We start from the raw sequence: 23,732 nt of genomic DNA on the forward strand, positions 1-23,732 counted from the left end.
GAACCCCAGAGTCCAAGGGGGCCCATGGGACTCATCCCGTAAGAAATAGCTGGTGTCGTGAGTGATGCCGATGTGGACCCCATTCTCCTGGTGCGGGTGTCAGGTGGGGAGGGGTGGGGAGGGACGTGTGGACTGAGGCCAAGGGTCTCAGAGAAGCCGGCAACAGATGGTGGTGGTGGGAGGGGGAGAAGCCGAGGACGCCTGCCCCGGAAGGCGGGCCCACCCTGCTCCCCTCCGATTGTGCCCAGGGAGCCCGCCCAGAGATCCCCCACCCCAACCCCGGTCAGGTCAAACACACACACAGCCTGGAAGCAGCTCTGCACAGTTTAATGAGGCTCACGACACAGACAGCTGACTGCCGGCATCTCCCTTCCACACGGTGCCCCCCTCTGGAGCCCCTGCCTGCTCCCCAGGACCACCAGAGGCCCCTGAGCGAAGAAGATTGGGAGTCTTCAGGCCTAGGGCCCTGGGGACAGCGGGACGTACTGGAGGATCCAGGACACGTAGCTGGTCACCCGGGTGTACACCCCAGGGAAGTCGGGGAGTGCACACTTGTGGCCCCAGCTGACAACTCCCACCTGGACCCAGGAGCATTTCCAGAGGCACACCAGGGCCCCCCCGGAGTCACCCTGCGGGAAAACACCACTCAGTAAACACTTCCCATGCCCCCAGGCAGTGGGGCTGGCGGGCATATTAGGGGGTTGGGGGCATATTAGAGGGTGAGTCTGGGGTCCCACCTGGCAGGAGTCCTGGCCCTCGCTCCCGGCACACAGCATGTCATCTTTGATTGGCTTGGTGGCGTTTGCAAGTTTCCGATAGTGTAGGTTACAAACCTGGTTCCCCACGACGGGCACCTCCACCTCCTGCAGATGGTAGGGTGGGGGCAGGGGCGCTGCGGGGAGAGGCTGGGTGAGCTCCGTGCTGGGGAGGGGCTCCCCTCGGTCTGCGGAGGCCCTGGGGTCCAGACCCAGTGCCCCTGGCCTTGGACTCAGTGTCCCCACAGCCATGAATCTGGGGTCTGATCACATGACTCTAAAACGTCTAGATGCCCATCCCCCTGCAGCATGGAGGAACCCTGAGACCTTGGCGGGTTGCCCACGCTCAGTGACCCAGACCTCCTCCCTGATGACCACCTTGGGTGCCCAGGCTGAGAGGGTCAGAGCCCAGGACAGCTGGGGCAGAGTCTGACCAGAACTCAGAGCCAGTGGCCCACCCCTGAGGTTGTTCCAGAAGGTTCCCGTCCAGAACCACGCAGGACACCCCCGCCCTGAGATCCAAAGGTCTGCGGGGTGAGCCACTCTCCCTGAAGACCCAGCCTCCCCAGTTCCTCATCCTTCACCTCAAGTCTCCCCAAACCTACAGTGAAACGTGACGCTGCCCCAGCCGGTCACCCAGCACATCTTCCCCTCGGGGACCCTCAGCGAGGCAGGCGGGAGGGAGACCACCTGGACGTGATGGGAGAGGCTCACGGGGGCCTGCAGCCTTAGCAGAGCGATGTCCGCACCCCCCTCAGCAGAGAGGATTTGGTTGTAATCGGGGTGTTGGACAATCTTGGACACTTTGGTCAGCTTGTCATGGTCATAGAGTCTCAGCTGCCCGACTTGGACCCTGATGGCAGAAGCCTGCAGGCTTTTCCTGGGGAGAGGGACCAGGAGCCACTCAGAGGAGGCTGGGGACCCCCAGAGTCGGGGAAGGGCCCCTGGACACCCACACACACCTCCCCTAGCCCCCTCTGCTCCCCACCCTCCTTGCAGCCAGCCACAGGGACAGGGGCACAGAATACTCACCATTCAACACAGTGGGCAGCGGTCAGCACCCACTGGGGGTGAATGAGCGACCCCCCACAAAAGTGTATCCACCGGCCAACTGTCCTATTGTAGAACCTCAGGCTCACCTGCCACGGGTAGCTCCTGGCCGAGACATCGCAGCCCCCCACGATGCCCACCAGCCCACGTCCTGAGCTGGGGCCTAGGAAGCAAGGTAAGGGGCCATCAGGGACCCAGACGATGACCTTCCCTGGCAAAGCTGTTCAGAAGCAGGGAGGCCCCCCCCAAGATGGGCCGACCCTGGGAGCAGAGACGGGCCCTGGGATCCTCAGGACCCCTCAAGGCACTGCGTGGGGGTGCGGACTCACCCGGGGTCACAGGCACGGAGCGCCCCAGGCAGGGGAGGGTCATGACCAGCAGCCACAGCATTGGCAGGCGGTCTTGAGGGGCAGCTGCACCCCCAGCACCAGCTTCGGGAAAGGCAGCCTGAGGCTCCCACTGGTCTGGACGGGAGGGTGGCCTCCTCCGAGCTGCTTCCACGTCTCTGCCCCGGGTGCCCCCAGGGCCCCATTTATTCCCCTCACACAGGAAGTGGGCACAGGGCTGTGTGCTGCGGCCAGGTCAGTCCTCTCCCTGTGGGGACCGAGGACCAGGGGACAGTTCAACTCAGCTTCCTCCGGCAGGGGTTGGAAGCGGCGGACCCGGGCAGGGGAAGAAGTGAGGGCCCGGGGCCCCCTGCCCGAGTGGGTCCCGTTGGGAGGGACACTCGGTGGGCAGAGAGGCGGGAGGGAGGCGAGCGAGGGGTGCTGACCGGCCGCCGCCCCAGGGGGGTCCTGAATCGGAGGCGGGGTGTGAGGCCCTGCTCTTCTGGGTACCGGCCACCCCCGGGACCCAGGGCTGCTCCCCAGCCTGGAGCCCAGTGCCTGGGCTGACGACCCTCCTGACGTCTCTCCCAGACCCTGAGGACTCACAGTTACTGATGCCCACGGAAGCTCCGGATCCAGGCCAAAGGAGCGTTCCAGCACTGAGTGTGCGGGCCGGGCGCCCACGGGAGCGCTGGGAACCCGGGCGTCTCCGGGGGTGTGTGGTCTCAGTGCTGCCCTGACCACAGCCTCTGAGGGCAGGATGGGCCTGGCGGTCGGCTCAGGGCCTGTTTGTTCTCAGGTTTGAGGTCGGGAAAGGATCAGAGGATGAGAGGTGAGGGTTTCCCTGGGCCCCTCCCTGGTCCCAGTTCCCAGCCCCTTGGGAGCTGGCACCCCTCTGCCTGGACCCACTTGCGAGGTGTCTTCTAGGAGAGCCTGGGGTCCAGAGGGACCCCTGTGTGTGGGGAGGTGCGTGCATTTGAGACAAGTCAGCCAGACTCAGGAGAGCTGGAGGTGTTTATCCCAATTCCCCAGGGAGCCCGGGTCCCCTGCATTCCTGTGTTAAAGCCCCGGCCCCCATTCCTCAGGATGTGACTGTATTTGGAGAGGGGGTCGTTAGAGAAGTCACTGGGGGACGGTCTAATCAACATGGCCAGTGTCCTTAGGAGAAGGACACAGACACACATGGGGAGACCTCGCAGGACCCGGGGAGAAGGTGCCGTGTGCAAGCCAAGGACAGGGGTCCCTGGAGTGCCAGCCTTGCCCCAGCAGGTCTCCACGTCCAGCGCCAGGACAGGGAGGAGACACACTCCCACCCAGTCTGTGGGGCTTTGCTCTGTAGACTAGTTTCCACCCCCACAATCCGCGCCACTTCCCATCAGCCCACGGGGAAGAGGACCAGGGAGGCTGGGGTCATGCTGAGCTGCGACCTCTCAATGGAGCTGCGATGCTCTGAAGGCTTGGAGCTCCTGTCAATGTTCTGCTCTGTGCAGGGTTCACAGATGGTGTGTGTCACCCGGGGATGGGGGCCTTCAGGACCAGGCCCCAGGCCCCAGGCCCCCGGGGAACGTCGTGTCTAAGGCCCGCTGGGCCACCTGTGGCCCCTGCACAGTGTCGCAAGAAGAGATTAGGTGATGGGCCTGTGGGCATTACCCAACCCCTATCTCTGCACCCAGGGCCCTGACCCAGCCCGGGTTGCCTCACAGCTGAGCCCAGGAGCCCCGGGCCTGGGAGGAGGGAGAGGCTGGGCTCTGGCCTGCAGGCTCTCTTCTGCTCACACAGGTCTTCAGCAGGGAGGGCCGGGGGAGGGCAGCAAGGCCTAGGGCTGGGGGAGTGCTGGCTTCATTTCAGACGTACAGTGCAGTGACTCAGTTACACACATACACACGTATTCTTTTCTGTATTCTTCATTACACAGTATTAAAAGACATTGAATATAATTCCCTGTGCTATACAGGAGATCCTTATTGGCTGTCTATACATAGTAAAGTGGATCTGTTAATCCCAAACTCATAACTGATCCCTCCCTTCTCTTGTCCTCTGTGGTCACCATAAGTTTGTTTTCCATGTCTGTAAGTGTGTCTGTTTTATAAATAAGTTCATTTGAATCATACTTTAGATTCCACATAAAAGTGATATCATATGGTATTTGTCTTTTTCTAACTTATGTCACTTAGTATGATATCTCTATATCCATTTATGTTGCTGCAAATGGCATTATTTTATTCTTTTTCATGCTTGAGTGATATTCCATCATATGTATGTACCACATCTTTATCCATTCATCTGTTCATGGACATTTAGTTTGCTTCCAGGTCTTCGCTATTGTATTAGTGCTGCTATGAACATTGGGGGTGTATGTATCTTTTTAAATTAGAATTTTGTCTGGACATATGCCCAGGAGTGGGGTTACTGGGTCATATGGTAGCTCTGGGGCTTCCCAGGTGGCTTAGTGGTAAAGAACTCATGTACTGTTGGCAGGAGATACAAGGGATGTGGGTTCAATCCCTGGGTTGGGAAGATCCCCTGGACAAGGGCATGGCAACCCACTCCACTATTCTTGCCTGGAGAATCCCATGGACTGAGGAGCCTGGCAGGCTGCAGTCCATGGGGTCGCAAAGAGTAGGACCTGACTGAGTGACCTAGCACACGTGCATGCGTGGTAGCTCTGTTTTTAGTTTTTTAAGGAACCTCCATACTGTCTTCCACAGTTGCTGACCAGCTTACATTCCCGCCGACTACAGGAGGCTCCCCTTCCCTTCAGAGCCTCCCCAGCACACGCTATTGTAGACTCTGTCATGATGGCCACCAACCAGGCGTCTCTGCCCTGAACATGCTGCACACGCTGCCGAGGAGCCCGCCTCTCTGTCTGAAGCCCACAGGCCGCGGTGTTTCCAGTGGGTGACCCTGTGTCTCACGCCCCGTCTGCAGTGACACCAGCATCGCCGCCTCCCGCGTCTGCCTGCCCGCTTGGGTGGCGAGAGGGGCCCCCCGACACAGTCATTCGTCTCAAGCAGAAGGGCTTTCGGGTCGTGTCCAGATTCTGCCAACATGAACATAAAAACAGTGTTGCCATTTGAATCAATTGCTGGCGGGCTCTTTTGCCACCTCCCCTCCCTACCCTGAGGGACAAGGGCAGCGGCCTGGCTCCTGAGCCAGGACCTGACATTAGCCCGAGAGCCTCTGCTCCCTGCTTCTGCCACCTCCAGGCACCGTCTCCTCGGTCTCTGCCCATCTGGGTGCAAAAGGCCCCTTCTAGATGCTCTCAAAAGGGCTTCCATGGGACTTGGTGGGGACCAGCTTTCAAATGCTTGCCTTCCATCTCTTATTCTATAACCCGCCCCCTCGGTACTTGTGGTCTGTCTCTTGGGCTGAGGTTCGCGGCCTGTTCACAGCAGCACGTGGCAGTTCGTGGCCTGGGTTTGGTGCCCCCATTTCCCATCGCTCCCCCTCCTCACCTGGTCCTCAACCTGAAAGCACCTCAAACCCCTGTTCTCCAGCATAAATCCCATCCAGACAATAGGAAGCAGCTCAAAACTTGGCTCTCGTCAAACACTCCCGGTGAGACCAGGGGCACGCAATTGTCTTCCTCTCCATCCTCGAGGACGGAGCCCCGCATCAGCCACACCATCCACAGGTGGAGACTGGTCCCAGCAGAAAGCCTCATGCCTGGCCCTGCCGTCAGGGTGACTTCACAGCAGGACCAATGTCAGGCAGGTCCACCCACCGACGGCTCCCTAGTCCCTCCGGAGGGATGTCACAGAACCGTATGTTCTCCTGATTCGCCAGAGAAGCTCCTGAGCCCACGGTGGGGAGCCTCTCCACACCTGTGTCTCCAGCCCTTGTGCCCTCCCCACCAGGATTCCCTCCCCTTCCACAGGGAGCCTCCCCTGAATCCTCATCTCAGGGCAGAACTGAAGCCAAAACAGCAGGTGGCACCCCCAGGGGTGGGCTGGGCAGGTGGAGGGGATCCTGACTGTGTCTAACAGTCTGAGGAGTCACAGCTCATTTGAAAAATCAGTAGTTGTATCAGATGATCCCACAGTAACTGCAGATGCAAGTTGACAGGCAAGTAATCTTTCAGAGTGGTGAAGAAAACAATTTAGAAGCAAGCAAACAGCCATTTGAGGAAGAGGGCAACACAAGCATATTCTCAGAAACACCACATCCCAGACCTTTGAATCAATTACAGTAAAGCTCAATAAAAGGCAAATGTCCCAAGAGATACACTCAGCAAAGGAAATCAAATCTCATCATCAAGCCCACTTTTATCTTTTAAAAAGAGATACCCTCAAAGAGAAAGATGAGATAGGCAGCCACAATGACCCAGAATTAACAGTCTAGATGCTGTCCAGATGACAGATTTGGGGGACGTGAGATAGGAGATGAACGGCCGATCAACGTCTTCTCTTATTGGGGTTGCACACAGAGGTCTGTTCTAGAAGAAAAAGGGGAGAAGGCAGAGAAATGCTGGAACAACATAAATTAGTAAGTTAAGGAGGTAGAAGCCAGTCTGAGGACATCAGTGATTATATGATATCAAGGTGACGACGGTGAGCTCACCAGTTTACACAGCAGCACTGAAGGAGGCCATCAGAAATACCCTGGACACAGGCTACTCATGAGAGAAGCGACTGTGGAGAGTAAAGGTCGGAAAAGATACTACAGGCAAACTCCTGCCAAAGGGGAGCACAGCCACAGACCAAACATCGGGGACACATTGGATTTCATCAAAGCTGAAAACCTATGTTCCTCAAAAAACACTCCTAAGAAAATGGGGCAAGGAGTCCCAGGGAGAAAATAATTGCAAAGCATAAAATACTTGTATCCAGAACAGATAAAGAATTCCCCAGATACCGTCGTGAGAAACAAAAATGTGTTGAGTCCTGCCCCAAGGCCACAGGTTCAAGGCCTTGTCCCAAGGCCACAGAAGCGGCGCCCAGAGCCAAGGTCACCTCCGAAGCTGACTGAGCCCCTTTGTAACCATTGCCAAAAGCCGCCCCGATCATCACCAGCAGATTTCTACACCCCAAATTAGGCAAAGATGCCCACCCCAGTAGTCACCCTACAGTGCCCTAAAATAAAAAGTGTTAGTCGCTCATCTGTGTCTGACTCTTTGCGACCCCGTGGACTGCAGCCTGCCAGGCTCCTCTGTCCATGGGATTCTCCAGGCAAGAATGCCGAGTGGGTTGCCATGTCCTTCTCCAGGGGATCTTCCCGACCCAGGGATCAAACCCGGGTCTCCTTCATTGCAGGCAGATTCTTTACCACCTGAACTTAACCAATCACCTACTGCCAACCTTCCAGCAGGAATTTTCTTTGTCCCCATGAAAACTGTTGACTCTCCTTGGCCTGTGAGGAGGTCGGCCTGCTGTGGTCACAGGACCTGCATTATCTCTGCTTTTTGTTCTTAATGAGCTCCCTCCCTACTGCAGTACTCTGTGTCTGGAAATTGTCTTCCAACTGGCGGTCGGACTGCCCCAACAAAGCCCAAGTAGAGAAAGTGTTTACAAAAGAAGCTAGGAGGGTGCCAAGGAAGCACATGAAAATGCACGGCAGACTGAGTCGTTAGCAAAATGCAGGTTAAAGTAAGTGCTAACCTGTTAAAATGGCATTTTAAGGCCAATGACAAAGCCAAGGGCTACAGAGGATGAAGCAAAACGCAGGCTTTCCGAGAAGAAGAGAAATGGATACACATTCCCACAAAAACCGTGTAAAAGATTGGCCTGATACATCATCACCAGAAGCCTGAAACAGCACCAATGTCCTGAGCAGGTAAATTCAGGTTGAAAAAAAAATTAGGAAAGAAAGTTCAAATAAAAATAAACAGGTAGGTGACTTCCCTGGTGGTCCAGTGACTAAGACTCCAAGGTGCTAAAGCAGGGGGCTCAGGTTCGATCCCTGGTCAAGGGACTAAGATCCCGCATGCGGTGCAGCCAATACATTAATTAATTAAATAAGATGGAAACAAACAGCGGTGCGTTCACGCAGCGGAGAGTGTTGGACAATGGATGCAACCCGGAGGCCAGAGGCTACAGCTGAGAGCCGGGGCGGGGGGGAGGGGGCAGCCATAAAGGGCACATGAGGAGTTTTGGAGGTGCTGGGATGGCCAAGGGTGGCCTGGCCAAGCCCCCCGCTGAGGACCACAGTCCAGGAGGGCTGTATCAGAGGGGGTGCAGCTCCTGGCCTTGGGGGCCAGTGTCACAGTCCTTTTCCCTCTGGGAACCACCTGCTCCCGATGGTGGTGGTCTGTCCAGCCTCATCTGAGGCTGCCCACCATGGTGTCAGGCCCTCCGCAGTCTCGTGGGGTCTTTCCCTGGGGTTTCAAGGTGCCCACAGGAGCCATCTGAGCTGAGGAGGGCCTCACTCTGCCCGTTGGGGAGCCGTGCACCCACTTCATGGAGGGGGCAGCTCCCGACCCCACATACCCCGCTCCGTCTCAGCCCTGACCCCTCAGCACGCCCCGAGCCTCAGGCCTCGAGCTCCCAGGACACATGCTGGGTGCTTCCTGCCGCCAGGACCCAGGCCTGGACACAGGTGTGTGGGGTGGGCAGCCTAGTGTCTCCACGGGGGCCTCGCTGGGGCTGGGGGCCCACTCGCTGCCAGACCCCAGGCTTGTAGATGCTACGAAAAGGGGCAGGATGCATGTGTTCCCAGGCGCCTCCACGCCCGGGTGGGAGTGACTTTCCAGGCTGAGTATCGACCTCAGGGAGAGAAAGGGGGATGGTCGGAAGGGCTCATTGGGTGGCCAGTCCCTGGGGTGACCTTCCGCAGGTGCTGGCAGCTCTGATTTCACCCGTGTCCCTGAAATGCACAGGGTGGGGCGGAGTCAGGGCCACCCCTTCACTTACTGGGTTAAAGCCCCTCCTACACGCTCCAGAGACCCCTCCTGGGGGTGAGAGTTCTGAACCAACATCACGGGAGGTGGGGGGTTGGTGTGTGATCAGAACAAAGTCACTGCCCTGCACTCACTGGAAAGGGATGCACCCAGGGGCAAGGTTAACCCTCCCCCACAAGCTCCCAGAAAGCTTCCCGGGAAATGCCCCCACCCCTAGATGTGGCAACCCAGCCTGGTGCCAGAGTCCAGGGACCCCTCCTGGGGAGGGTCCCCTGCACCACTCCATCCAGCAACCACAATGCGTCCACGCAGCGATCCCAAACCACAGCCGGGGGCTGGCTTTTCGGAGTTTAATGGGAAAAAGAGGGTGACCAGGAGGCCAGGGGCCACCCCACTGCCGGGAGACAGCAGCATACAGGCCTTCTTGCTGTCTCTCCCTCCCAGACGGGGGACCAGCGTGTCTCAGAGGGGGAGGGGGAGGGGGGTTGGGAGGACAAGGCTGGCCCCGGGGAAGAAGCAGGGTGTTGGCCGGGAGGGTTAGCAGTCTTCTCATCGTGCAGACCCCACCCCCACCCTGTCTAGGGTCTCGGGGGCGGGACGTACTGGCGTATCCAGGATACGTAGCTGGTCACCCGGGTGTACACCCCAGGGAAGTCGCGATGGCCACAGATGTCGCCCCAGCTGACAACTCCCACCTGGACCCAGGTGCGGTTCCAGCTGCACACCAGGGGGCCCCCGGAGTCACCCTGAGGGAGAGACGGCCCTCAGCGCTCTGCACTGGACCCTCGTGGGCGAGGCGGGGCGGGAGGACGGGGTGGGCCTGGGTCCCACCTGGCAGGAGTCCCGGCCCTCGCTGCCTGCACACAGCATGTCGTCCTTGATGATCTGATGGGCGGCGTCTGTGGAGGAGTTCTGATAGTGCCGGTTACAAACCTCATTCCCCACGATGGGCACCTCCGCCTCCTGCAGGTGGTGGGGCGGGCTCAGCGGCCCTGTCGGGGGTCGGGGGCCGGGTGAGGGCAGGCACTCACTCTGCTCCACAATGGGGCGTCAGCGGTGGGCTCCAGGCCCCCACTGCCAACCCTGACCCTGGGTCCAGACCCAGCACCCCGGGGCACTGGGGCTCAACTTCCCCACGGCCACTAAACCCAGCCAGCTCCAGGACTCAGGGCTCCAGAAGCCTAAGGACAGGATGACCCAGGACAGCATTCTCCCGGGAATTCTTTCTCCCTGGAGAAGGGTCGTATCAGGGACTTGTCCTGACAAAGTGCTCTGAGCCACATGGGTTCAAGTTTCCACCTTCTGACATCTGAGACCACGGCAGACCCCAGCTTCTCTTTTTCTGTTTGTTTGATTATTCTTTATTGGGGAATCGTTAATTTACAATGTTGTGTCAGTTTAGGTGCACAGCAAAGTGATTCGGTTTCGTACATATACATAGATAGTTATACATATACAAAGACACTCTTTATTAGGCTCTTTTCCTGTGGAGGTCATTACAGAGTATTGACTAGAGTTCCCTGTGCTATACAGAAGGTTCTCATTACTTATCTCTTTTATATATAGTACTGGGTTTTATCCCCCCCCCCCCCCCCGGCCCTTTCTCTCCTGGTAACCATGTTTCTTTTCTGTATCTGTGACTATTCCTGTTTTGTAAATAGGTTCATTTGTACAATTTTTTAATATTCCACATATAAGCAATATCACAGTATATTTGTCTTTTTCTGTCCTGACTTCACTCAGTATGACGGTCTCTAGGTCCATCCATGTCACTACACGTGACATTATGTCGTTCTTTTTTATGGCTGAGTAATATTCCATGGTATGCATGTACCATATCTTCTTTATCTGCTCATCTGTTGATGTACATCTAGATTGTCTCCGTGTCTTGGCTATCGTGAACAGTGCTGCCGTGAATGTCAGGGCACAGGTATCTTTTTGAATTTTGGCTTTCTTCAGGTACATGCCCAGGAGTAGGCCCTAGCTTATTGATCCCAGGACAGTCAAGGTCCACCCCAGTGGTCATGGTGAGGACCCCATGAGAACCATGGGAGTAATTGCTGGGACCTGGCAGATAATAAAGGCCCTGAGTCCCCAGTATCCACAGACCTGCCCATCCGAGACCCAGGCCTCACGCACATTCAGCTCAAAGGGGAATCCCCTATGAAAGATCAAACATAGAATTAGTAAATGACCCAGAAATTCCATACCTAACCTAGACCCACAAGAATTGAAAATAGATGCTCTAATAGGTGCTGGCAGCCTCAGGCTCATAGCAGCTTGACTCACAGGAGCCAAAAACTGGCAAACACTCAGGTATCCATCAGCTGGTGAACAGAGACACAGAATGTGGTTCATCCACACAGTGGAATATTTTGTTCAGTTCAGTCTCTCAGTCATGTCCGACTCTTTGCTACCCCATGAATCGCAGCACACCAGGCCTCCCTGTCCATCACCAACTCCCGGAGTTTACTCAAACTCATGTCCATTGAGTCGGTGATGCCATCCAGCCATCTCATCCTCCGTCGTCCCCTTCTCCTCCTGCCCCCAATCCCTCCCAGCATCAGGGTCTTTTCCAATGAGTCAACTCTTCGCATCAGGTGGCCAAAGTATTGGAGTTTCAGCTTCAACATCAGTGTTTCCAATGAACACCCAGGACTGATCTCCTTTAGGATGGACTGATTGGATCTGCTTGCAGTCCAAGGGACTCTCAAGAGTCTTCTCCAACACCACAGTTCAAAAGCATCTATTCTTCGGTGCTCAGCTTTCTTTACTGTCCAACTCTCACATCCATACATGACCAGTGGAAAACCCATAGCCTTGACTAGACGGACCTTTGTTGACAAAGTAACATCTCTGCTTTTTAATATGCTGTCTAGGTTGGTCATAACTTTCCTTCCAAGCAGTAAGTGTTTTTTAATTTCATGGCTGCAATCACCATCTGCAGTGATTTTGGAGCCCAAAAATATAAAGTCTGACACTGTTTCCCCATCTATTTGCCATGAAGTGATGGGACCAGATGCCATGATCTTAGTTTTCTGAATGTTTTCTTAGTTTTCGCAAAGAGTCAAACATGACTGAAGCAACTGAGCATACATCCATGCAAACCAATCCACTCCAGAAAGTTCTAAGTTGGGAACATGCCTAACACATCTGAGGAAGAGAAAGGAGGCCAGGGTGACTGGTGTGTAAAGAGTGTGGAGGTGAGTAATAGGAGTTGGCATCAGTGAGGTAGAGTGAATATTCTTCCTTCCTTCCTCTCTCCCTCCTTCCTTCCTTCTCTCCCCTTTCTTCTTCCATCCTCCCTTCTTTTCTCCTCCCTCAAAGCCTCAATTTATTCATTAATTCATGCATTAACCTACTCATTTCATTGAGCATATGTTTATTGTTGAATAAATGTCTCTGTGATAAACCTTATTTTAAACTCTGAGACATTCAGCAGTGAATGAAATAAACTTCTTGCTTTCATGGGTTTACTTTTTTGGGAGGTGGGGCATACAAATTAAACATAAATATTTAATATGTAAGATGTATGTAAAGAAAAATAAATCATAACAAGAGGATAGCGTGTGGGTGAGGTTATGTAATTACATAGCGAAAATCTTGAGGTCTCTTTGTTAACATATTTATTTATTTTTTTTTGTTAACATATTTAATATGGCCATATATGTATATAGATCAGCCTCTTGTAGTTATATTGAATAATACTTGTAAGGAGTGGAGTATTACTCAGCCATAAAAAAGGAATGAAGCGCTGAGACGCACTACAATGTGGATGAGCCTTGAAAACATGATAACATGTCGTGGCTCAATGAGATGAGCCAGACACAAAAGACCATACATTATACGATTTTATTTACACGAAGCTTCCAGAACAGGCAAATCCATAGAGACAGACAGCTGGCGGTGGCAGCAGAGGCTGGGGGAGGGGAGCCAGTGCTTGAGGGGGATGGAGCTTCCGTGTGGGGGGACGTTCTGGTGACCAAGGTGGTGCTGGTTGTACAACCATGTGAATGCACTTCGTGTACAGTTAAAAGTGGTTAAGATGGCAAAACTTTGTGAGGTATGTGCTGTGCTTAGTCACTCAGTTGTTTCCAACTCTTTGTGATCCGATGTAGCCTGCCAGGCTCCTCTGTCCAAGGGATTTCCCAGGCAAGAGTACTGGAGTGGGTTGCCATTCCCTCCTCCAGGGGATCTTCCCAAGCCAGGGATTGAACCCAGGTCTCCAACATTGCAGGTGGAATCTTTACAAGCTGAGCTACCAGGGAAGCCCTTGTTAGGTATATTTCATCCCACTAAAACAAGGAGGGCATTCCCCCACATCACAGAGAATAAAGCATCTCTGTGCACGCCCACTGAGTCTCCCAGAACCTTACCTCTGAGTCTGATGTCACCCCAGCCAGTCACCCAGCACATCTTCCCCTCGGGGACTCTCAGCGAGGCAGGTGGGAGGGAGACCACCCGGACGTGCGGGGAGAGGGTCATGGGGGACTCCAGTCTCAGCAGGGCGATGTCTGCGCCCCCCTTGGCAGACAGGAGGTGGTCGTAATCGGGGTGTGGGATGATCTCAGTCACCTTCATCAGCCGGTCTGGGTCACAGAGCCTCAGCTGCCCGACTTGCACCCTGAAGGCAGAAGCCTGCGGGCTTTCCCTGAGGGAGAGGGGCCAGGAGCCACTCAGAGGCGCCGGGCTGGGGCAGGGCCGGGCTCGTCTTGCAGCAGGAACCGGGTTGGCTGCTGGCAGAGCCGTGGCCTCCTGTGCAGCCCAGTGCCCGGCCCCCAGCCCACACCCACACCCCCCGTGCCCCCGCCCCCGCTCCCCTCCCCAGCCACGGGGGCGGTGGGCGGAGTGACCCACCGTCTAGTGCAGTGGGCCGCGGTGAGCACCCACTGGGGGTGGACGAGGGAGCCCCCACACACGTGCTCCCACTGCTCACGCTCCTTGCTGTGCCATTGGAGGCTGGCCTGCCACGGCCACCGGCCGGGGGGGGCGTCGTGCACCCCCACTGTGCCATGCTGCTCCCTCCCCAGGTTGGGATCTGGGAAGCCGAGGAAGGGCGCCGTCAGGGACCCCTGCCCGGCCGCACACACTCAGTCCCTCCCAGGGGCCGACTGACCAGTCCCCTCTGCACCGGTACAGGGGTGTCTGGGCGGCCGGGGCAGGGGACAGGGAGTCAGGACTCACCCAGGGACACAGGCATGGAGCCTCCAGGGCCCAGGAGGGTCAGGAAGAGCAGCCACAGCATCTGTGGGGAAGGCAGGGTCCCGGTGAGGCGTCCAGGGCCAGGACCCAGGGGGAGGGCGGACAAGCGGGCCAAGTGGGGGGCCTCCTCACGGGGGCGCACCTCTCACTCCCCTCCAGCCCCTCCGAGCCCCTCCGAGCCCCTTTACCCCCCAGGTGGGGGTCCAGGGAGCTTTGAAGCGCCTCCTTTCTCAGGGCCCGTGGGGACCGAGGTCGGTGAGTCAATCAACAGTCATTGAGGAGCTCCTGCCCCACCCTTGCTGGTAACATCCACACTTTGCTGCACATGCACGCTGTCCTGTCCGACTCCATGCAACCCCAGGGATTGTAGCCTGCTGGGCTCCTCTGTCCGTGGGATTCTCCAGGCAAGAATACGGGAGTGGGTTGCCATGTCCTCCTCCAGGAGATCTTCCCAACCCCGGGATTGAACCCCCGCCTCTTTTGTCTCCTGCATTGGCAGGAGGGATCTTTACCACTAGCACCACCTGGGAAGCCTGACATCCAAAATCTCAGCTGCCAACCCACAACCAGGCCGGCAGAAACAGGCCCAGAAGAACGTGAAGAGGATGCAGGTTTGCTGGAAGAAGTCCTGGAGCACCAGCCCGGGCTGGCGGGATGAGGGGCAGCATTCGCCAGTGGCTGGGCGGCGTGAGCTTCGGGGCAGCCCCTGAGGCCGCTGTGCTCGGTGGGGCAGCTGGAGCAGGCCACCATCCGCCTGGGGCACAGCTGGCCACCACCCTCACCGCCACCAGCGGAGGGACACAGCACCCTCTCTGCTCTGAGGCTGGGGATCTCGGAAGCTATCGCTGAGACAGTGGGACCTGCTGGGCCGTGGAAGGCAGGCAGACGGAGCCAGGCTGGGTGCAGGGCTGACCACTGCCTGCAAGGAGGCTCAGGGCAGGCACAGCCCTTGTGGGGACAAGATGCCAGGCCTTACACCGCCCTAGATTAGCGGGGCCGGGGCGGGGGGGGTGGCGACGGAAGTGAGGCAGCCACAAAGGAGCTGCCCGCCCCCCAGACACCCGTCAGCAAGTGCTACCCAGGAGGGGGACGTGGCGGCCCACCCTGTCCAGCACCGTCCACTGTGTGTGGGGACAGCGGCCGTAGGACAGAGGAGAGCGAAGCTCAGGGTCCAGCCCACAGCCACTGCGGCCGTGCCGGGGGCCAGCAAGGCCCCCCACTGTCCACTAGACCCCCTTCGGCGATGACCCGCAGACTCACCCCATCCCTGAGGTGTCTGAGCTCCGTCTGGCCACATGGACGTGTGAGCCGGGGCTGCAGTCCTGTGCCGTCACAACTTGGGGTGGGGGGCCAGGGGCGCGCTCTGCATGTCCCCTGCCCTCCATTGTGATGCAACAGTCCTCCTCCCGGCGGTCAGTGTCACTGTCCTACCAACAAGATGCCCCTCCATCTTGCCCAGGGGCCCTTGGACACAAAGCCCAGCACAGCCAGGCATCAACCATGACTTTGCTTTCAACAGCCGTAGACAGTGAGACCCTTTGAGGAGCCGTGACCCTTGACCCTGCAGAGTGCAGACCTGTGGGCTCCAGAAGCACCAGTCCCCACTGAACATGACAGTGGGCAAGCCCCGCTCCGCTTGCGTCCTCTCACACCCCGCGTGGCCCCCACACTCCCCTGGGGAAACCCTGCTTCCCTCCGTGGGCCCTGCTCCCCCATGACCCCACTCCCCTCATGAGCCCTGCTCCCCCTGTCCCTGTGGCCCCCCACTCCCTCCGTGGCCCCTGCACCCTGATTCCACACTTGGAGACACAGCTACAGAGAAGGCCTGCAATTCTGCCCGGGCTTCACCTGGAGGACAGCCCACCCCATGACGTGTCACTGCCTAGCTGGGCCACCAGTCAGCGGTTCCCAGGTGTGCCCAGCGGGCGCCTGGCCGTGGGCCTCTCTCTCGCCTCCTAAGCTCAGAGTGGGTCTGGGCGCTGACGCCACGAGACAGGATTCAGACACCTGAGCTCTCAGATAGTGGTGCCAGCTGAGTTCCTGCAAAACCACAGGTGGACATGCCTCCATCGCCATAGAAAGAAACCTCTGGCCCTTCCAGGAGCAGAAGCACCGATGTGGGCCTCTGTCTACAGGGCTGGTTGCTCCCTGGCAGAATTGTGCCATCAGGGCTGGTGCCAGTGCCCATTGCTGGGAGGTTAAACCAGCCCTGTTGAGAACGCCCCCCCCCGCCCCCCACCCACCGTGACCACTTTTCCACCAGCCGTCTGGCCAGCTGGGCAGCAGCCAGTGCACTCCGCTCCCAACGAAGAACGGCAGGGCACCGCCCGCTGCTACTTTGAAGGCAGTGTCACCCACCCCCCAGCTTGGGACCCCTAAGTTTTCGACTGATACCCCCCTGTCCCTCCAGATCAGACTGGAGCTGGGTGGTCCCTTGATCCAGTGGTGGGTGTCCTTGTAAGGAGAGGTGAGGATGCTGGGAGACACATGGAGGAGACAGCCGTGGAGGTGACGGAGACAGAGACGGGAGAATGCAGCCACCACCAAGGACGCAGGCGACCCTGGACGCCGGGAGGCCCTCCTGGAGCCCCCAGGACACCCTGAGCTGGACCCCCAGCGCACGCCTTCTGTTGCTGTAAGCCCCCACCTCCCCTACCCTTGGCAGACCAACAGGAAGAGCCCACCCAGCAGCTACTTGGCCACAGCCTCAGGCAGGGACACCCAGAGCCGGCGCTCCTGGGTTCAATGAGCTGCATAGAGAAGAGGCAGGGGGGCCGTGACCCTGGCCCCACCTGAGGGCACAGTCCGGCTGCTCCCTGAGCTGAGGACAGGGGCCCGGTAGGAGGGTCTCAGAGCAGGGGCTGGCAGAGGACGCAGCTGAGTGAAGAGTGGGCGTCGGGGAAGGAGCAGTGAGGGCCCTCCTCAAACACCCGGGAGGGCCCAACGTCGGCAGGGCCGCCAGCACCCTGGCTCCCGGGGCTGAGGGGCTAAGGAGCTGCAGTGGTGGCCCTGGCACAGGCAAGAGGTCACTGCAGGAAAAGCTGGGGCCACAGCAGTGCCCCTACAACTCACCGCCCCACCTGGAGCCAGGTTCCCCTCTGGTCACAGCACCTCACTCGGTGAGCTCAGGTCTCCAGGGACCCAGCACTCCCTCCGAGGGCAGAGTCACCAGCATCCTTCCTGCTCCTCCAGGGGGCCCAGAACCCCAGGAGATGCTCAGGTCTCTACAGAGGACAACCCAGATCCAAAGTGGCCAGGGCGCCATCAGGGGGAGAGAGTCTGCACACAGGAGGGGAGGGGTCCTACAGGCCCTGGGCACAAGCTCTGGGTGAGCCAGGGGCCTCCTCCTGACCCCCTACCATCCATCCACCCATGGCGGTAGGTGTAGGTGTGGAGCTGGTCCCCAGGGCCCAACTGATGGGACGCATCACAGAGGTGACAGCCAGGAGCCCTGGGCCCCCAGGGCGGAGACTTCCCAACCCCCCAGCCCAGATCAGGTGAAATGAGCTGGAGCAGAGCCAGGGAGAGAGAGGGGGCCACCGCTTCCGAAAAGAACCCGGAGGAAGGACACTGGGGGCAAAAACAGGGTCTGAACATGGCCATCGGATCTGCCAGAACCAGAAACAAGAGGTTTGAGGTTCATGGGGAAAAGCCTCCTGACTATTATTGGCAGATAATGTGATTTTCTTCCCGGAAAAGCCAAAAGCTTCAACTGAAGAGGTTTTAAATTAAGTTTCTTAAGGTGTTGAGATGGAAGATAAATATTTTAAACACAAATAAGTAGAGAAAGAAAGTCGTCCCTGCCTCCCAGGGATGACTGGGGGAGGGGCCAGTCTAGAGCCGCATCGGTGCCCCCACCCCCTCTGATAGCTACACGAGCAATGTTCATGTGTCTGTGATGACTGCAAAACTCTCCTGAGAAGGGGGACAAAATGCCATTTGAGGTGGCTGTCATCAAATATCAACCCTTCAAAACCCCACCGTGATGTGAACTGCAGGTAAATCCGGTCGTTTTCCCAAGTGTGTCTGGAGGGAAATTTAGGGGAGGGCGGCTATGGCACAGAGCAGGGGGCAGCCGGCATGTAATGTTGTCACCATGAGGATGGAGCTCCAAACACACATCAGAGGGCCCGCCGGCTTTCAGCGCTCACCCCCTAAACCCCGGCCACAGGGATGGCCAAGCAGCCGCAAGTAACTGGCATCAACTCGGAGGCGAGGAAAGAGGCTACAGTGTCGTGTCGTGTCTGATAGGCAAGTGTTTGGACACTGGATGCAGGAGACAGAGGGAGGCAGGAACGGCGGAGGGAGAAGATGTGCTGACTCACCAGGTTGCTGGAGGTCAAGTGCACAGATCAACCAGCAACATTCTTCGCCATTACAAGTGTCCACAAGACCATGCATGCAGAGGTGGAGCTGCATAACCTAAATCTCTTTTCTCCTCTCGAGTCCCTGGTCACCCTCCTCCTCTCTCCTGCTGGCCTGGGCACCACTGTGTGGCCACAAGGAGTAACAGTAGGCCCATCATTTAAAGCATCTTCAGTTCAGTACAGTTCAGTTGCTCAGTCATGTCCAACTCTTTGCGACCCTGTGGACTGCAGCACGCCAGGCCTCCCTGTCCATCACCAAATCCCGGAGCTAGCTCAAACTCATGTCTATCGAGTTGGTGATGCCATCCAACCATCTCATCCTCTATCGTCCCCTTCTCCTCCTGCCCCCAATCTTTCCCAGCATCAGGGTCTTTTCAAATAAGTCAGTTCTTTGCATCAGGTGGCCAAAGTATTGGAGTTTCAACTTCATCATCAATCCGTCAGATGACTATTCAGAACTGATCTCCTTTAGGATGGACTGGTTTGATCTCCTTGCAGTCCAGGGGATTCTCAAGAGTCTTCTCTAACACCACAGTTCAAAAGCATCAATTCTTTGGTACTCAGCCTTCTTTACGGTCCAACTCTTACATCCATACATGGCTACTGGAAAAACCATAGCTTTGACTAGATGGACCTTTGTTGGCAAAGTAATGTCTCTGCTTTTTAATACACTGTCTAGGTTTGTCACAGCTTTTCTTCCCAGGAGCAAGCATCTTTTAATTTCATGGCTGCAGTTACCATCTGCAGTGATTTTGGAGCCCAAGGAAACAAAATCTCTTACTGTTTTCATTGTTTCCCCATCTATTTGCCATGAAGTGATGGGACCAGATGTCATGATCTTAGCTTTTTGAATGTTGAGTTTTAAGCCAGCTTTTTCACTCTCCTCTTTCACTTTCATCAAGAGTCTCTTTAGCTCCTCTTAGCTTTCTGCCAAAAGGGTGGTGTCATCTGCATATCTGAAGTTATTCATATTTCTCCCGGCAGTCTTGATTCTAGCTCATGCTTCATCCCGCCCAGCATTCTGCATGATGTACTCTATATATAAAGTTAAATAAAAATAAATAAATTAATTAATTAAAAAAAAAGTTAAATAAGCAGGGTGACAATAGACAGCCTTGACGTACTCTTTTCCCAATTTGGAACGAGTCCATTTTTCCATCTCTGGTTCTAACTGTTGCTTCTTGACCTGCACACAGATTTCTCCTGAGGCAGGTCAGGTGGTCTGTTATTCCCATCTCTTTAAGAATTTTCCACAGTTTGTTGTGATCCACACAGTCAAAGTCTTTACCAGAGTCAATGAAGCAGATGTTTTTCTGGAATTCTCTTGCTTTTTCAATGATCCAACGGATGTTGGCAATTTGATCTCTGGTTCCCCTGCTTTTTCTAAACCCAGTTTGAACATCTGGAAGTTCACGGTTCACATACTGTTGAAGCCTGGCTTGGAGAATTGGCAGCAATGGTGGTCAGGGCCCCATGATCTCTGTGGAAGCTCGTTTCCTTGTCCTCCCACCACAACCCACCTGCTGGCATCACTCTGAGCTCAGGGCCCAGTGCCCTGGGAGGGGTCCCCACAGCTCAGCGTTAAGCCCAGCCCCTGTCCAGCCACTTCCCCCAGAGCACCAGATGTCCCGGGAGTCCTTAGGGGCAGGGCCATGTCTCCTATTTGTCTCTGGCCCCCTGGGGCCGTGGTGGGCAGGGGCCAGGGATGGAGTGGACACAGTTTGCAACCCCCAGACACCAATGGAAAAGTGCCCAGGGGAGGGCGCCTGGCAGGATGCAAAGGCAAGGAGCAAAGACCTCTGTTTCTGGGGTCCCAACCCTCCCCCATCTCTGCTCCACGTTTTGTCTTTAAATTTGTTCAAATGTTTAACTAAGATCCAGATTAAAAACAAAAACCATAGCACCGTATAGGAACAGAAAGCATTGTTACTCGTCATAAACAGAACTGCAACACAAACTCTCCTGCTCACACACCCGCCCTGCAAGGCTGAGGCCCATCGGGACCCAGAACCTTGGCGGGGGGGTGCTCATCAGGTCCTGCCTGGAGGCCTCACCCCCAAGGGCCCGGCTACATCTGGGCGGTTTCCCCTGTTTCCCCTGATCTCGTTCCTCTGCTGTGAATCACTGGCCTCTGGTCTTCCTTAGACAACCAGCTTTTCAGGTTTGGTTGTTTGTCTCATTGGTTTGGTGCTTGTGCTCTGCCCAGATGCCCATGGACCTCCACGCCTGCTCTGGCCTGGTCCATGTGTGGTGGTGACTTGCCGTCCTGACCCGTCTGGACTGAGGGGTTACCAGAAGGCGAGATTTCAGGACATCATCACCATGATTATTGTAAAGCACACATAAACTACGAAAGTGCTGTTGTAACCATTTAAAGTGAAGGATTCGGTGGCATTTAGTACATTCACAATGGTATTCGACTCCCACCTCTTTCTGATTTCAGAACATATCCAAGGCACGAAACGAAACCCATCCCCATGAAGGCACAACTCCCCATTCCTCCCCGCACCGCCCCCGGCCCGGGTGACCACCCATCCACTTTCCGTCTGCCTGTGACCTTCCTTATTCTGAACATCTCGTACGGGTGGAGACAAGCTCCGTGGTCTTCAGCATCTGGCCTCCCTCACTTGCTCAGCACGTTCCCAGTGTGTCTGCGTGGTGTGGGGTGTGGGCCGGACACCATGCCATCTGGACAGAACTGTCTGCTGACCCGTCTTCTCCTGAGGAGCCTGTGGGTTGCTCCTGTTCCTTGCCTGCCGTGATCAGGGATGCTGTGGACACACGTGGACGGGTTTCAGTGTGAATGCCTGGATTCAGTTCTTCTCCATGTTCGCCTAAGGGGGGGGTGGTGCTGGGACACATAGCAAGGAGCTTCCCGTGTTAAAGCCAACCTGCAGGGGTGGGCCGCCCCCTTATCACCTGACCTTACAGCCACCCTCTCCCCGCTGCTCTGGCTCCTTGACAAGCGGCCTCCACCATCCAGCTCCAGTCCTCCACAGGCTCCTCTGCTCGAGCCCCACAAGCCCTGCCAGGCGGAGAGCTGCGGGCAAGGCCCGGGCCGTGAGCCTGGCAGAGGCCCTGGATATGGGTGGTGGGCTGCACAGGGAAGGAGGCGGGCTGCCCTCCCTGCCCCAGGACTCTGGCACTGGCCCTTTGAGACTGTCCCCCTGCTCGAGGACAGGCTTCCAGGGACAGAGGCCCCGGGCAGCTTCAGGGACACACACTCTTGGTCCTGAGCGCCACTGGGGCCTGGAGTCCAGGACGTGGAGTCTGAGCTCCAGGAAGCCGGGAGGGATGTGTCACAGTGGCCTCGGAGCTTGCTGGTGTTGTCTCTAAGCACATCACTCAGAGTGGGGACAGAGAACATGTGCCCACAGAGAGTTCCCAGGCTCAAGGAGCCTGCATTAAGGACACATCAAATTACAGGATGAAGAAGAGATGCCAGTTGCTTGTAGAATCCCTCAGTTTAAAGCCAAGAGAAAGGCTTGACTTTGAGCCGCTGTGCTTTACTTCAACACCTCTCCACATCCTGGTATCCTTGTTCTCTCCCATCCCCAGCCCACTTTAACAAGAAAGGACAGGTGAGGCCAGAATCTGGGCAGGTTCAGGTCAGGTAAGGCCATCAGGCTTCAAACTCAGAGCGTGGTTGAGTTTGCACTATTCTTTCTTTAGGTGCAAGGCACAGGGACACCCCTTATCCAGCTGTGTAGGAAGCCTCTTTTCAGCAGCTGCTGAGTGTGCAAACACAAGGCTGGTCTAGTCTGGCCGCGCAATGCGGCGGGCCGGGGTCGAACCTGCCTTACCTGCCGCGGCGGCTGCCGAGCTGGGGCGGCGGCGGCGCTTTGCTGCCACCTGGCGGCCGAGCTCTGGGCGAGGCGCCGCGGTCACATCGCCGCCCGCCGAGCTAGGTGAGCGCCGCCGGTCTCCCGCCCGGCACCCTGAAAGCTCCTCCCCCAAGCTGGGCGCAGGTTGCGGGGGAGGGCCCCCGAATCGAGGGCTGTAGATCCTGCGGGGTCGGCCTTCTGGCGCTGGGAGAGGACCGCGAGGGGGCTGGGACTTAGAGCAGGCAGGAGGGGACGCTGGAGGGGAAGGCCTGGCTGCGGTGCTGGGGGAGGGGAAGGGAGGGGCGCAGGGGTGCAGCAGCGGCCCGGGCCTCAGCCTCGCCCTTGAGGCAGAGCTGGCTGCGTGCGGGGAGGGGAGGGCCGAGTGCAGGGGACTTGACATGGCCAGCGACTCTGGGGTCCTCGGAATGCCTACTGAGATGTGGGGGGCTGAGTCTGATAGGGTGCCAGGGGGAGACGCTGAATCACGGCTCATGCGGAGGGGAGGGCTCTGAAAACGTTCGCAGGCGTGCCACCTGCAGGTCGTGGGAGCCCGGACCCTCCAGGGCGTGCCCAGCTCACCCCTGAGCACCCTTTCTCTCTCACTGTCTTGTACTAGCAAACATGTCCTCCCATCTTAAGATAAAAACCAACCGATCCTTTCTTAGCCCCGGGCTCAATGACCAGGCAGGAGTGAATGAACCTATGACCAGGTGGGAAGGTACCCCCACCCCACGTCCTCTGTCTGTTTCATGTGGGTTGAGAGCCAGGCTCTGTTGGGGCCACGTTCTTTCTCCACTGAGAGCAATGTCCAGCTGCCCCAGGTGACATTATCTTCCACTTGCAGAAAGGCTCATGACAATCAAATATTTCTCACATTGGTGGCTCAGCTCTCTGTAGGACACATGGGAGCATAAATAAAGACCCACCCTTTCCCAGTCCGTGGGCACCCATCCTATGCCTCCCCAGCACGCTTTGCAACCCACAGATACCCCCAGAGTGGGAAGTCCAGAAGTTTGGTTCTCTGAGGATAGTTCCGAAGCTCAGGGAGACAGATGCAGTCCTTGCAAGCCCTGGACCTTCCCACCTTCTAGATTTTTCCATGGCAATTGAACCAAAAACGTTTTATGTAACCACAGAAAACATTTTATGTAACCACCATCTCACACAAGGCTTCTCCATATTCCAGCCAATGCTCCTTAATTTGCATCTCTTTAGTGACTAGTGGTGTTGAGCATCTTTTCACGTGCTTATTGGCCATTTGTATGTCGTCTTTGGAGAAAAGTCTTTTCAGACCCTTTGTCCAATTTTGAACTGGGTTTGTTCTGTTGATGTTGAGTTGTAGGCGTTCTTTATATATTTTAAATGCTAACCCC

The 23,732-nt window shown here is 56.6% G+C and overlaps 2 protein-coding genes across 2 annotated transcripts; both read right to left on the bottom strand.

The window, feature by feature from the left end:
• Window positions 1–341: 341 nt before the first annotated feature.
• Window positions 342–2,281, bottom strand: LOC133063980 (mastin-like). Its single transcript, XM_061153918.1, has 5 exons — window positions 2,135–2,281; window positions 1,788–1,968; window positions 1,361–1,635; window positions 738–892; window positions 342–629 (listed from the first exon to the last, which is right to left on the bottom strand). The coding sequence occupies exons 1-5, from the start codon at window positions 2,193–2,195 to the stop codon at window positions 459–461; spliced, it is 843 nt and encodes a 280-aa protein (XP_061009901.1). The 5' UTR covers window positions 2,196–2,281; the 3' UTR covers window positions 342–458.
• Window positions 2,282–9,544: 7,263 nt separating this feature from the next.
• Window positions 9,545–17,542, bottom strand: LOC133063941 (mastin-like). Its single transcript, XM_061153874.1, has 8 exons — window positions 17,528–17,542; window positions 16,961–17,045; window positions 14,733–15,028; window positions 14,151–14,211; window positions 13,824–14,004; window positions 13,343–13,617; window positions 9,798–9,958; window positions 9,545–9,712 (listed from the first exon to the last, which is right to left on the bottom strand). Exons 1-8 carry the CDS (start codon window positions 17,540–17,542, stop codon window positions 9,545–9,547), a joined length of 1,242 nt encoding a protein of 413 aa, XP_061009857.1.
• Window positions 17,543–23,732: the final 6,190 nt, after the last annotated feature.

The sequence above is a fragment of the Dama dama genome, chromosome 10, assembly GCF_033118175.1.
Source record: "Dama dama isolate Ldn47 chromosome 10, ASM3311817v1, whole genome shotgun sequence".
Classification (NCBI taxonomy): domain Eukaryota; kingdom Metazoa; phylum Chordata; class Mammalia; order Artiodactyla; family Cervidae; genus Dama; species Dama dama.

Excerpts from the sequence above, each read along its gene's own strand:
- LOC133063941 (XM_061153874.1), bottom strand. Across the intron at positions 13,618-13,823 it reads GCGGCCCACTGCACTAGACG|GGAAAGCCCGCAGGCTTCTG; the intron begins GTGGGTCACTCC and ends CCTCTCCCTCAG. Across the intron at positions 9,959-13,342 it reads GGGTGACATCAGACTCAGAG|GGCCGCTGAGCCCGCCCCAC; the intron begins GTAAGGTTCTGG and ends GACCCCCGACAG.
- LOC133063980 (XM_061153918.1), bottom strand. The coding sequence starts at position 2,195 with ATGCTGTGGCTGCTGGTCATGACCCTCCCCTGCCTGGGGCGCTCCGTG. Across the intron at positions 1,969-2,134 it reads CTCCGTGCCTGTGACCCCGG|GCCCCAGCTCAGGACGTGGG; the intron begins GTGAGTCCGCAC and ends CTTGCTTCCTAG. Across the intron at positions 630-737 it reads AGGGCCAGGACTCCTGCCAG|GGTGACTCCGGGGGGGCCCT; the intron begins GTGGGACCCCAG and ends GTTTTCCCGCAG.